Raw genomic sequence first — 14,955 nt, 5'->3', positions numbered from 1 at the left:
CATACAGGTCTAATATTGTTGGGTGTTGAAATTATACCTAAAGAGAGCCTAAATGAAAACAAAGAAGATCACATGATAACAACTGAGATCAAGGATGAATCTGCAAATGCTAAAACATCTAAAACCCGTTCAAGGTCCAAACAGAAAGCTGGTCAAAGTATACCTTTAAAAAATAATGAAGTACCACCTGAGATTACAGATGAAGAAATTAATAAACTGCTCAATTAAAAAATTAATGTATATAAATGAGTGAGATAATTGAATATGTAAAACAAATCCTGAAACTCGCAACAAAATTAGAGAAGAACTTATAGATTTAAATAAGCAGTCGTTGGCTACCATAGCCACAAAATGTAAAGATCTAACAGCGAATATCATTGTGTATAAAGATGCAATGAAAATAATGGGAGATGAAATATTTGATTTAGGTGTTGAAAATACAAGCTTAAGAAAGAAAATTGGTAATGTTGATGAAGAATGGCTAAACAATAGTAAAGAAAGAATAAAACTTAGTTATGATGATGATAGAAAAAATCAGTATATTTTATCTAGATAAAATACAATGTAACAAAGCAAAACAATTAAAACAATTACAACAATAAAAAGGATAATACTTAATGTCACTAGTATATTGTTTTGGTTACTTTTTTTGCTTTTAAAGTATTTCATATGACTTAAAAGCTGATTGGCTAAGTCCGTACTTATTTCCATTTAATATACAATAACATCTACCTTATTAATCCAACTGTTGTGTGAACTATCGAAACCAAGCCACTTAACTTAGACCATATCTCCTTTCTTACGTAATACTTTCTCAACCAAATATACATCGGGTTGTTTTGTTTTCTGCAGCTCTTGTTCATAAAAGGTACCAGTAATTTGTTCCCCTTTAGAGTCCTTAAGATGATAATATGGTGGATAGCCTTTAAATACCTTATCAATCGTAAATATCTCAGTAGACCAATTGGCTGTGTATCCTTTTTCGAATATTCCTTTTATCTTACTAATACGTACATGATCACCAACTTTATACTTGCGATAACTGTTCGTTACCTCATTACGATACACATTGTAGTAGATCATCTCTTGGATCTTTAAACTAGGATCAACAGGTTTCATTTTGATAGTGTTGTGTACTCTATGGTTGTAATCGTGCACTAATTTTGGCAATATGTCGATCCATTTAATTACCTTGTATGGAGAACTGTTTCCAAATTTTTTTCTTTCAATGTTCTGTTAAATCGCTCAACAACGGATGCTTTGATGTTTGTATAAGTATAATATTGATTGATATTATATTTATTCATGAGCTCATTAAATTCCTTGTTGTAGAACTCTTTACCTTTATCTTTTGGAATATTATTTGGTTTTCGCTTATTCAATATGTGTTTGAACACGTCGGCAAAAAAGCTTTCCAGTTTTGTTTTTTAAAGGAATAGTCCAAGCACACTTAGAAAAAACGTCTATAATAGTTATCAGGTACTTGTACCCTTTGTTGATTTTAGAAATACCTTTAAGATTTCCAGAGTCCATTTCAACCAAATCAGCTTGCCAAACATCGTCTATTCCATACGTTAAAACTTTTCTTGTAGGATATTTTTTTTCTAGCTGGTTTATGTAGCTCATCAATGATCTGTTCCCGCTTGTTTTCTGTCTCACCTAAGTTTTTATAAGTGCAGATTTTTTGGTTCCACATTTAACGCAATTTGATGACACATATTTTCTTCCATTTTTAGCCTTTTGTGTGACAGGATTAATACTGTTGGTATTAGATTTACACTTGACACAATATGATGTCATTTATTTATTATGAAAATATGTTGTTTTATTGTGTTAGGAATATTTTTCTATCAACAATATTAACATGTGCAAATCTTTCCGATTCCACTATGCAATAAATATAATAATTTTTCGTTGGATTAGTTCGAAATCTCCATATTAACTTTAATTCATCTGTTTGCATGCCACTAAATATGTTTTCATCATTTTCTTTAGTTAAGTCGAAACAAATAATAGGGTAAACTAAACAAAGTCCTTGTATGAGACACAAGTTGCTTAATGTGGTGTTTTATAACCCATGCTTAGAAAAGCTGTATATAATCTAGAACAATCCATTGAGTTAGGAGTAAAGTCGCATGTGTAAGAATACACAGGTAATTGTTTTCCATTTTGTAATATATGACAACTTTCTAGGTCTATGTTATCAAATATTATTTGAGATTTAGTGAACGATGATTCGCTATCTTCAGCTGAAAACACAACATAAACACTACAAATCTTGTATTGATTAGTAATTACATTAAATGTACCAGAGTTTGAATTTTGTAGATTGCTTCTGTAACAATTAATCGCTTTCCAACTATAAGCTAATTAGAATTCGGTTTTGCAATTTGCCCTTCAAGGTGACTTAAAACCTGTAGTGAAGGTTCAACTTCTGGTATGAATACACTTAAATCTGTTATTTCATAATCATAATTTCCATCTTCTGTGGCATGTAAAATATTTTTTACGTAGTTCTTTTCCAAATTTATTTTTATTTCACCGTTTAACACTTTATTTACATATCTAAAAAATCTAAAAATATGCGATAGTGGAATGAATTTACAAAGCAATTTACCACCTTTTGTTAGCTGCCTCCTTTCTAAATAACCTTGATTAAAATTAGTATTGTGCTTTATTTTGCTTACAACTGCTTCAATTGATTCGTCAAGATTCTTCAATTTCGTTTCTTTATTGTCCTCATTATACACATATCTCTTTGTGTCAGCTTCGTCGGAAGTATCTTGTTACCAATATAATTGTGTTGCTTTTGTATTAGAAACATCTCCTGAGAATTCGATTAGATTTGACACAGTTGTAGCAAATCCTTGAAAATCTACATCTTCTATCAATTGATACTCGTATGTTAGTTTTGCTCTCTTAAAATCATTCATGCCATTATTCGAAACTGTTGCTTTATTGCTCGGATCATTTTTTATTTTTGATTTAACGAATAAATATGCAAATTGTCCATTTTACAATTATTATTTTTAATAACTATCTCATAAGATGTTTTACCACTTACAGTTACATTGTTTTCTTTGTATTCAACATATGTAAATGATTTTGTAGATTTGGCTATACCTGATGGTTGAAAAATGTTCCAGTATGGTTTTAAAACTTCCATTTAATATAAAATAAAATTCAAGTTAATACCTTTAATCCATTTCCCGTTAATTTCTTAAAAATAGGTTTCGATTTTCTATTTAATCCTTCTCCTCTTAAATGTTCGGCAAGAGATTTTTCTTTAATATTTTTTACAATGGGGGGAATTATTTCTGATTTGTCCTCATTGAAGGTAGGAGTTTTTCTTTTAGATAACACTTTTCTGATGCCTTCAGATAATACTGTTTTAATTTGATCTTTATTGTTTCTTATTAACGGTTTAAATATATATTTCGGAAAACAAATTTACTAGCTGGAAGTAAATATTTATAAAAAATATTTCCACCTCTCAAATCTCTATAATATTTCAATCCCACTCCATGTTGTTTTTGGAAAAACTGATTATTTGATGTTAAAATTGCCATTTATTATAAAATTAAAAATCACAATCGTCGTATGTCGAAAGTAAATGAAAGTTTTCAGCATTAAAATCAATATCTCTGTCAAGTTGATCGCTAATCCTAATTCTAATTTTATAAATAAAGTTATTACGGTTAATTGGTAAATATTTGGGGTTGAAAGGTTCAATATTGATTAGTGATCCTGGGTATACATTAGGAATAAAAGTATAACTAACATCGGAGAGAACATTATCCATATATGAGCTTCCAATAATATCACAGTGAATTAAGATTTTATCAACATCTCGCGTAATATTAGCCATTATCTGGGCTATATTAATTCTTTCTTTGTATATCTTATTTTTTTCAAATCCTAGTAATTGATGTAAATCTTCTTCATAAGATCTAACACAATAATTGCTTTCATTTATAATTAAAATAAAACGTTTTACAGCGTTGTTAATATCAAACAAAAAAGGTAATTTATCGGTTTGAAAATAATCCTCTAAATAGAAGTTCAGTTCTTGCTCATCATACAATTCCTTTGGGATGGTCAGTGAAATTGTCGCTGATATTATCCCACGAATACCACAAGCCACATTGTGTTAGACCTATCTCATAATCACCATCTCGAATATCGATTGGGTTATTTGCATAATTTACCTCAAAACCACTCTGTTTAGATCTTATCACTAAGAAACTCATTTATGGACATATAATTTTGTGATATTTTCTTATGTTGACTTTCTAATCAACTTTTCAACAAGCAAATAATCGAAAAATATCTACTTTTTCGTTGTGTACTTCATGAGAATTATTTCCAGCGCACTTTGAACTTAAAAGTAATTGCAACCTATCAACCACTTTATTTGGAACAGAATATATTCTTGTTCCAGATTGCGCAAGATATTTGGGAATTTGTGGGATATTTTTTAGAGCTGTTTGATAAATACGTAACTGTGAATCTATTTGCTGATAAAGTTCTATTTTCTCTTCGTCATTTGCTCTAACAGCATTAGTTTTGTGAGCGCGATACTGTTTAATAAGTGTACCACATTTGTCAAGTTTTTTTTATTTCTATGGTTAACTCGGTTTTGTCACTAATAGTTAGTAACTCGCTTGGTTTGGGAAACTTAAATTGAATTAAGAAATCTTCATCTATTCCAGAGTTTAGATCTAAAAATAACGGCTTTTTTCTTTTCTTTCATAGGATATTCGATACTCGGTATCACTGCTTCTTGAGGGTTGAACTGTTCGATTACTTTATTTGTATTAGATAATTTTTCGGTAAAAGGTTTTTGAAATTTCTCAATTTCATTTTTCGTAAGCTGTTCCCTCATCTGGTTCTGTAGTATTCTGTCCCTGACTTTACTTCGGGATTCTAAAATTGTCTTGACTGCTTTCTGTACATTCATTTATACGAAAATTAAAAACCATCTATAATTTACGTTAACGTTTACGAACGTCGATAATTTACGTTATATAAATGTCTATTGTAATTGAGCGTTACGATCTGGATGAGGACAACTATATTAACACTGATAATTTAGTACCTCAGTGGCCTTTTAAATACTTAATTTGTGGAAATTCGGGAAGTGGGAAGAATAATTTATTGCTAAATTTGATTTTCAAATATCTATACTTTGATAATCTATACGTTTTTGCTAGAGATTTGGATGAACCATCCTATCGTTACTTGATTAAAATATTCAATAATCGAAAAATATTTTTTAAAAAATCAGTAAATTTTCTTCAGACCCGAGTGAAATGATTAACGTTCATGAACGTGACGATAAAAACAAAACTTGGTAATTTTCGACGATTACGTAATGGTGAGAGATCAATCAAAAATCGAGGATTTGTTTATTCGAGGTAGGAAACGAAATGCTTCAGTAATTTATCTAACGCAATCGTACTTTGACGTTCCTAAAAAAAATACGTTTACAGTGTAACTACATTTCGTTATTTCCTTCCTGTGCTCGAAAAGATGTGAATCTAATTTTGAAAGAATATTTGATCGATGAACGACTTAAAAATACTTATAACGAAATAACGAAAGAACCATATCACTTCTTTACCATAGATTTCAAAAATCCGAAAATAAAGTATAGAGATAATTTCACACCTATAAATGAATCACTATATTCCGAGAAAAAAACAGAACTAAAAGAGGAGAAAAAAGAGGTCCTCCCGGGGTTGGATTTAAACTTACTGATAATGGAAATTATGACATCTCCGAAAAGAAACTAATAAATGTTGCTGATGCGAAAGAAGAATCTGAAGTTGTAAATTTCAGAACTTTAAATAATAAACCTCGGGATTTGGAAATTTTACTTGAGAGAGGTGTTAATGCTAAATTCCAAGAAGTGGATGTGAAAATAAAAAAATATTTTTGATTACATCAGCAATAACGTAAGGCTGTTTGACGACAATGGGTTTACTGCTCGAAATAATCGTATTAAACTTGTTGAATTTCCTGAAGATGGATATGACGCTGCAAATAAAAAGTATATAGATGAAGAAACTTTTAAGACGAAAGCTATTATATTAAAAGATAGATTAAGAGTAAAAAACAAGTATTTATGGTACATTTACCATTTGTTAAAGAATATACTCATGCATATATATCAGTACATAACGTTAATTCCAATTTTGGTGATGTGTTTAAAATAGAGGGTTCATTAAAGCCATTACGTTACATCAGCATTTTGAAAATCACTTTTTGTGTTACAGAAAATAAAAGTCAGAAAAATGTGTGGTTTGCTACTGAAGATTCCCGTAATGTAAGAAACTAAAATAATGAAGGGCCCAGAGAGTGATACTATTGCCTTATCTAATATTGAAGATAATTTATATATTACATGCAATATTGAAAGAGAAGAATTAGAAATAGGAACTTTGAATGTTGATTGTAAAATACTTTTTGAAGCAGTATATATATAAATGAACATATTTTTATATAAAATAAATGGAGTAAAATGTATATCTATCAGAATGACAACTCTCAAAGTTAAGAAAAGGTAAGAGTTGTAAATTAAGATTTGACTTAACCAAGCAACCAAATAACCGAATAAAATTAACTCACCAACAAATTAAAAAATATGAAGCTGGAAAAAGAGATAAAAAGAAAACGTGTACTATCGATTTCACATCTAATCAAATTAGAAGCCATCGGAGGGAAAGGTCTTAGAAAAAATACAAGACCGCCCACTCGACTTTTGTAATGTAACGGTTTGATGAAAGTGTAACAGCTTAATCGAATTGTAACGCTCTTAACCGAGATTCATCGTGTGTTTATTCGCCGTTGGCTTGTGTAAAGACTTTTCCGATTGCGTAACGATATGAGTGAGACCTTGAGATAACGTATGCATGATCTTGTACATTGCAGAGCAGGATATGAGAGAGTGGCTCGCGCAAGGATGGTTGCGGCAGCAAGGTCATTATATTGTTATCTGTGATGACGTCCGCGCAAGGAGTCTTGCGTTAACGTCAGCTGAGGAAAGATGGTCTTCTAATAAATTATCTTAAAAGGAATTGAATTCTAGCTCATCTATTGTGGATTTTAGCTTGTTTAATATTTCTACGAAGGAATGAGAATATTTTTTGGACAATTGTGTAACGCCCCCTTGGGGTTAGACCTCACACACACGACACGACGTTGCGGTTGCGGTTTCTCAGAATAGTACTTGACTGCAACGTACCGGGTTCGACGTTGTGACGGGAACATTATTCAGTTTTACCCATGATGTTAGCTCTTTTCTAGCCGGAGATATGATGTTCTTATACACTCAGGGTTCGGGTATATATATATAATGAAAGTTAGCGTCGACGTAAACAGTTTATTACACTGGGGTGAAATTAGATATCCGCACAAAGCAAAGTCACAATATCTCCTGATAAGATTTCACTGCAGTTTTGTCGTCTTGAAGTCCAGGTTCGAATCTCCTCTGGTGATGTCTTGGAGAGGGAGGACAGGGACCATTCAATTTTTCTCCAGTGGGGAATAAAGGACTTTATTTTTCTTTTATGGCATTGCGTCGCCTCTGTGCTGACTTGGGGACAATAGGGCATTAATTAAACGACTCAAGGAACAGTTAAATCTGCTTTCCTAGTAAAGAGTAATATCAACAAAGCAACGGAAATTTACTATAAGCTTACAAAGGATAATGCTTAGTTAAACTTTATTTACTTTAATTAATTACTTGTATAATGCTAAGCTGTAGGCAGTAACAAAACACTGCTCGTTTTTCCCTTAATGAAAATTAACAAACGATTAACATCACCCTTCGTATTTTCTACCTGGTAGGCCAAGAAATATTGCTATCGCTCGTATAATCTACCACAGTAGGCCAAAAGATGACGTCATTTCTGCATCGACTGTTGTGAAATGTATAATCTACTAGTAGGCCAAAGAATACGGATACCCTTCGTATAATCTACTAGTAGGCCGTCTCCCAACAGTAAATATGTCCACGAGCTAAACCGTAACCCAATACAATGCGTATAATCTACATGTAGGCCGCACAAGGAGTACGTTTCTGTTCTACAGGCAGGCCACACTGTAGGAGGTTGAGCTTGAAACAATGCGTATATTCTACCCGGTAGGCCGAGAAATATTGCTACCTCTCGTATAATCTACCAGAGTAAGCCACACTGTAAGAAGCCCTCTTGTATCCCTAAGCACCCGTGTTCTTGCAATGCTGGGCTATTTGCGGGAGCAGAGCTCGACCATGAGTCGCCGAAGAGTCAACACAGAACTCCTGGCCGGGGCAGCGTCGCTGCTTATATACAATTCTGAGCGCAGCGCCAGCGCCTCTAGTGGATTCTCGTGAACTACGAGAGCGCTGCTTAACATGAGGTGCCATCTATACAGATTAATAATGAACTATTATAAACAATAACGCTCCCTAGTGAGATATGGTAGAACTACGTTCTCTTTCAAGCATAGCAGTGAAATCCTATGCAGAAGCGATAACACAATAGATAAGATTATACAATGCTATTCAACAATGACAATAAAAAGAATAAATGCGTAACTTGTGGCGATCTCGCAGGATCGTTGCAATTGCCCCTCACTTGGGGAAAAATTTTGAGAGTTCGACTAAATTTTAAATTTACAAGAGAATCTTGAAAAATTTTTCAAACAATATTTCACCATAGTCCACTAAATATTACACTTGACTTTTATATTTTCACTACTACACTTAAGAGTCCTTTATGTATAGATATTAGAATATGTTAGTAACAGTTCTTTAAATATTAAAGGTTCAATAAATAATATCATCTTTATATAAGTTCACAGTCCTGTAAATAAGGAAAGTCCACTAAATAGTGTCTGCTATTGGTCCCCAAGCCATCAGCGAGTCGTCGAGGGCCTTGACTTCTGCCGTCAATTTCCTCTTCTCACTTTCTAATAGCCGCACTCTCTCAAGCCAGAATCGGACTTCTTCAGAAACATGGGGGGTGTCTTGAATGTTAGCACTGCTTTCCCTTACAACCGGTGAAACAAAGCAAAAATGTTTGGAACGCACACGCTGTTCTCGAGTACGGGCTGCACTGGAACGCTTTATTTCCGGATTGCAGGCAGGTGGGGGAATCAGCTGGAGATTTTTCCTTGCAGGGGCCGGTCCCAGCGACTCTGGATACGCCCTTGCTCGCATCTCCTTGTTCTTTAATTGGCGACGTAGCAACTCGACATCCGCGTGCTTAGCTGCCATGCTGATGAATGATATTAAAGTCTTAAAACCCAACAATAAGAATATTGGTTATCAGCAACTCTGATAATTTACTTCATAGCTTATCTCTTTTCCCCATTGTTACATCAGTACTATTAGGAAAGTTGCGAATATTCTGTTTCATTCTTTCTTTCTTTTAAACAAACATCCGAGAATCCCAGTGTAGCTCTAGTTTCCATTCTTATTTCTGAAAAACTCTAGAAGCCTTATCAAGAAGCATCAAAATGGCTAGATATATGCACTGCTTAGTTAAAATAGGCACTCCTATAAATGCGTTCAGCTATTATTAAGACAATATTATTCCAGCTCTTGAGACATGTTTCTCATTACAGTTGGACTTGGGTTGAGGGCATGGGCGCAATAACTAAAAATAAGCACAATAAAGTTCCCTGCGAGTCTTCTCTCTTCCGTGGGAGTCTTTTCTCTCGACCACTATTTAGCTATGACTCTGGAAACTACCTTTAATCTGGGCCTCTTTCTAGCTCCATTCCTTCCATTAATTAATAACTTCAAGTAGGCACCCTTAATACATGCTTCAATTCAACATTTCATATATCATTTATCTTCTTCTTCTTCAACTGCATATGTCTACATTTCTTCATTTTACTGGAGTCATACCTCCTTTTATTATGCTGAACAGCTGGTGTTCTTCCCACTTTTTAGTATATACGAAGTGCTTCATTTATTTAATTATTCAGCTCCACAATTGTATGAGTCCTCCAGACACAATCAGGACTACCATCACTAGACTGGAATGAGAAAATTTACTTTGTTTCTTTGTCTTTTAAGTACTTCTTTTTTTTCGGCCCTTGTAGACTTCACAAGAAAGCATAGCATCTCTACATATCCTAATAACCGAAGAATGCCAGTCATGTCTCTTCCATCTGCTTCGGTGGAATAGATGCTTCATCCTTTTCCTCTGTAAAGCCTTCTTCCTCTTCTTCTTCTTTTTCTCCTTCTTCAAGAGATGGCTAGAGTAGAAGAGCCTCTTTATCCTCCTTTTCTTCTTTCGCTTCCAATATTCTTCTTTATAAGGAAACATCTCGGGAAGGCAGAAAGTCACACTTGGTTGCAAGGGCATTACAGGGTGCATTTCTGGCTGCATTTCTGTCACAGTCTGCATTTCTGGCTGCATTTCTGTCACAGTCTGCATTTCTGGTTGCATTTTCGTCTCTCCATCGAGAGGCAACGACTCGAGAGTATCATGGAGTGGTTCTGAAGCAACAACTATGCTGGAAATTAACGTTTCCTGTTCTGGAGGAGACAGAAGAGAACATTCCTTATCATTTAACTCTTCTACTTCTTCAACTCTGGATTCCCCCATTAAAGAATTAGTCAACATTGCCAATTCTTCCTTCTCCTGTTTTCTCTCTTCTTCATATTGCAGCAATCGTTCATTGTTCTTCTTATGGCAGCTTTCCAGTTCCTGTAAGCTTTCTTCATATCCCCTTATTGCTCTTTCTACATACTCTCTTCTCCGAAGGATTACTTCATCGCTGTACGCTTTTTCTATTGCTTCTCTAACATCTGTTTCTGCACGGAGTACGGCTTCTTGTTTAATTTTTATTATATCTTCTCTACTCTTTATTCGTCCTTCAGCAGATCCTAACATGTACTCACGATGGTCTTCTCTGAAGCGCATTCTTATTTTCAGCCAGGATATTTCACCCTTCAATATTATTTTATTTTGTCTTTCTTCTTCCGCTTTCTTTTCATCTTCCTCTTTCTTGAGTGTATCTTCATCTTCTTTCTCTCTCTTTCGTTTATCTTCTTCTTTCTCTTTCATTCTCTTTTCCTCCTCTCTAGTTCTCCTTTCGGCTTCTTCCGCTTTCTCTTTCTTCCTCTCCTCTTTATCTCTAATCAGCCATTCTAATAACCAATGGTCTGATGGGGTCGTACTAGGAGCACTTGGTTCTTGCCCGGAAGCCATCAAGGGTACTGATGAGCAAGTCTTGCATCTGGACTCTGCAGTGGCCACTGAGGTCTCTTCTTGCCCCTCACATCTCCAATGGAACTTCTGGAGACATTGGCAACACTGGAAAGACTCCATCTGTCCTCCGGCATCCTCACAGCATCCGAACCCAGTCTCTTAATCTATGGTTTTCCTTCCTCTGCTTCTTAAGTTCATACTTGACACGTCCCTTTCCATTTTGGCACACCGTCTATGGTTTCTTCCCCAACACTATATCTTCTCCTTCGTGAATTCTTTGGACGAACACTAGCACTGAAACTTATGAGCCCCTTCTAGTCCTTGCAGCTAATAGGCCCCCACTGGCTTGCAGGTTTCAGTCTTTACAGTCGGGCCATAAACAGTAACTTTTACCAATAACTGATCGGGCACAGACTCACTCTTCGGGCCATCAAGCTACTCGGGCAATGACACTAAGTTTCACCGTTCTGTGAACATCAGGTACGGACACCAAGTTCTAAGTCTTTCGTACACAACGAGCGCCAACAATCTTCGGGCCATCAAGCTACTCGGCCAATGACAGTAAGTTTCACTGTTCGGTGTTCATCGGACACAGGCACAGTCTGTTCCAACAAGCTTCTCGGGCCCCACGTTGGGCGCCAAATAACTGTAACGCCCCCTCGGGGTTAGACCTCACACACACACACACACCCACGGCACGACGTTGCGGTTGCGGTTTCTCAGAATAGTACTTGACTGCAACGTACCGGGTTCGACGTTGTGACGGGGAACATTATTCAGTTTTACCCATGATGTTAGCTCTTTTCTAGCCGGAGATATGATGTTCTTATACACTCAGGGTTCGGGTATATATATATATAATGAAAGTTAGCGTCGACGTAAACAGTTTATTACACTGGGGTGAAATTAGATATCCGCACAAAACAAAGTCACAATATCTCCTGATAAGATTTCACTGCAGTTTTGTCGTCTTGAAGTCCAGGTTCGAATCTCCTCTGCTGATGTCTTGGAGAGGGAGGACAGGGACCATTCAATTTTTCTCCAGTGGGGAATAAAGGACTTTATTTTTCTTTTATGGCATTGCGTCGCCTCTGTGCTGACTTGGGGACAATAGGGCATTAATTAAACGACTCAAGGAACAGTTAAATCTGCTTTCCTAGTAAAGAGTAATATCATCAAAGCAACGGAAATTTACTATAAGCTTACAAAGGATAATGCTTAGTTAAACTTTATTTACTTTAATTAATTACGTGTATAATGCTAAGCTGTAGGCAGTAATAAAACACTGCTCGTTTTTCCCTTAATGAAAATTAACAAACGATTAACATCACCCTTCGTATTTTCTACCTGGTAGGCCAAGAAATATTGCTATCGCTCGTATAATCTACCACAGTAGGCCAAAAGATGACGTCATTTCTGCATCGATTGTTGTGAAATGTATATTCTACTAGTAGGCCAAAGAATACGGATACCCTTCGTATAATCTACTAGTAGGCCGTCTCCCAACAGTAAATATGTCCACGAGCTAAACCGTAACCCAATACAATGCGTATAACCTACCTGTAGGCCGCACAAGGAGTACGTTTCTGTTCTACAGGCAGGCCACACTGTAGGAGGTTGAGCTTGAAACAATGCGTATATTCTACCCGGTAGGCCGAGAAATATTGCTACCTCTCGTATAATCTACCAGAGTAAGCCACACAGTAAGAAGCCCTCTTGTATCCCTAAGCACCCGTGTGCTTGCAATGCTGGGCTATTTGCGGGAGCAGAGCTCGACCATGAGTCGCCGAAGAGTCAACACAGAACTCCTGGCCGGGGCAGCGTCGCTGCTTATATACAATTCTGAGCGCAGCGCCAGCGCCTCTAGTGGATTCTCGTGAACTACGAGAGCGCTGCTTAACATGAGGTGCCATCTATACAGATTAATAATGAACTATTATAAACAATAACGCTCCCTAGTGAGATATGGTAGAACTACGTTCTCTTTCAAGCATAGCAGTGAAATCCTATGCAGAAGAGTAGTGTAGAAGTATATAGGACTGGGGCGAGAAAGTATGACCCCCCTCAGATTGATTTGCCTACACTCAAAACTTGCTCAACATGCCCATATGAGCTTTTTGCTCAAGTGTGGAACCCTGTCTAATCCAAGATTTTTGTAAAAATGCCCTCGGGAAGTTCCTGAGAAAGTATGACCCCCCTCAGATGGATTTGCCTACACTTATAAAAGGCACTTCTGTGAGATTGTTGTCCATAAACCTGTCAAAAATTAGCCCCTTTTGATATTTTTTTTGCCCACACCTAAAACTAAGCCAAGATACACCCACACCCACACCCACCCACACACACACACACACACACACTGATTTTGACCTTAACCTTGTGATGATCTTGATCTTGACCTTGACCTTGACTATTTTTTCGATTATTTTTTCGATTATTTTTTTCCATTATTTTTTCGATTATTTTTTCGATTATTTTTTCGATTATTTTGAACTTGACCTTGACCTTGACCTTGACCACACCCACACACATACACACCCACACCCACCCATACCCACCCACATACACACCCACACCCACCCACACCCACACACATACACACCCACACCCACCCATACGTGTAAACGTGGTCTTATAGGGCCCGAGTGAGTGTACATATGTTGTTGGAACCACTATAATTTGATAAATTAGCATAATTAAGGTCATTTTAAAATGTCGAGACCATGCATGCGATTACAAATACCACCGTGTTTTTTTAAAATTATCATTTATGCAGTTTTCCTCACGAAAAAATGGTTACTATTCTTGTTGGAACCTGGTACCAATATCACCTGTCTAATTTACGTGTTGTAATTTTTAATACAATTGCATCCGTTGTGGGTACCAATCAGTATTGCAAAACCCGTCCAACCAATCACAATTCTTGTAGGTCACATGATTTCCTCCTGTGTGTAAGCAGCTACGTTCCATACCGAATTGGGCAATAAGTTGTGAAACGCGCTTTACAGCGTCGTATCTGTCTCGGTGCAGAGCATTCGGAAGGGGGAGGGGGAAAAGAAAGAGTTCCTTTCGCGGCGGAGTTAGGAAGGGATTAACTGCTCCGCAGTCAGTGGCGTACTTAAGGGGTTTTTGCCCCACTGTGGAATTGAGAAAATAATCACATTTACCTTAATCGCTGACTCTTAATTTTTACTTTGCATACTTTTTGTGTTGTTTGAAGATTTCAGAAATCAAAGCAGACTTGTGCGGCCTATCATGCCGCAACGGTGTGAACTTTATTGGCACGCTACCAAGCGAAAAGCAATAGGTAACAAGCGACAAGAGATACGTATTGCTTGGAAGTGAACCCTCAGTAATCAATTCTACCTTTCGCATCGATGCGACAAAGAAAGCTGCACGTGTCGCTTTCGCCTCGATGCATTAGGTTTTTCGCGCATTAGCGGTGAATTTCTTGCTTTAGATTGAAGTCGCCAGTGTTCATGGGCGTCCGGAAGGGGGGCTAAGGGGGGACGTGTCCCCCCTGGAAAATGAAAATCAACCAAAAATTATATATTTCACACATATGATTTCATTTCAGCCACAATAAAATGTGTTAATTAATGCACGAACATGATAAATTCAAATTTCAGCAATGTTTTTTGAGGGAACATTGGGGAAATTGTGGCTTATTTGCCCCCCTGGAAAAAAATACCTTCCTTGCCCCTCCCTGGAAAAAATCCTGCTGACGTTCATGCCAGTGTTGCCT

General features: G+C 36.3%; 1 protein-coding gene across 1 annotated transcript; it reads right to left on the bottom strand.

The window, feature by feature from the left end:
* Positions 1-780: 780 nt before the first annotated feature.
* Positions 781-1,119, bottom strand: LOC145992330 (uncharacterized). Its single transcript, XM_083128713.1, has one exon. The coding sequence runs from the start codon at positions 1,117-1,119 to the stop codon at positions 781-783; it is 339 nt and encodes a 112-aa protein (XP_082984839.1).
* Between the last annotated feature and the right edge of the window lie 13,836 nt (positions 1,120-14,955).

This window comes from Lepisma saccharinum, chromosome 9 (assembly GCF_977018435.1).
Source record: "Lepisma saccharinum chromosome 9, izLepSacc3.1, whole genome shotgun sequence".
Classification (NCBI taxonomy): domain Eukaryota; kingdom Metazoa; phylum Arthropoda; class Insecta; order Zygentoma; family Lepismatidae; genus Lepisma; species Lepisma saccharinum.
The sequence above is the reverse complement of the archived record's forward strand: the minus strand, read 5'-3'. Positions and strand labels throughout refer to the sequence as shown.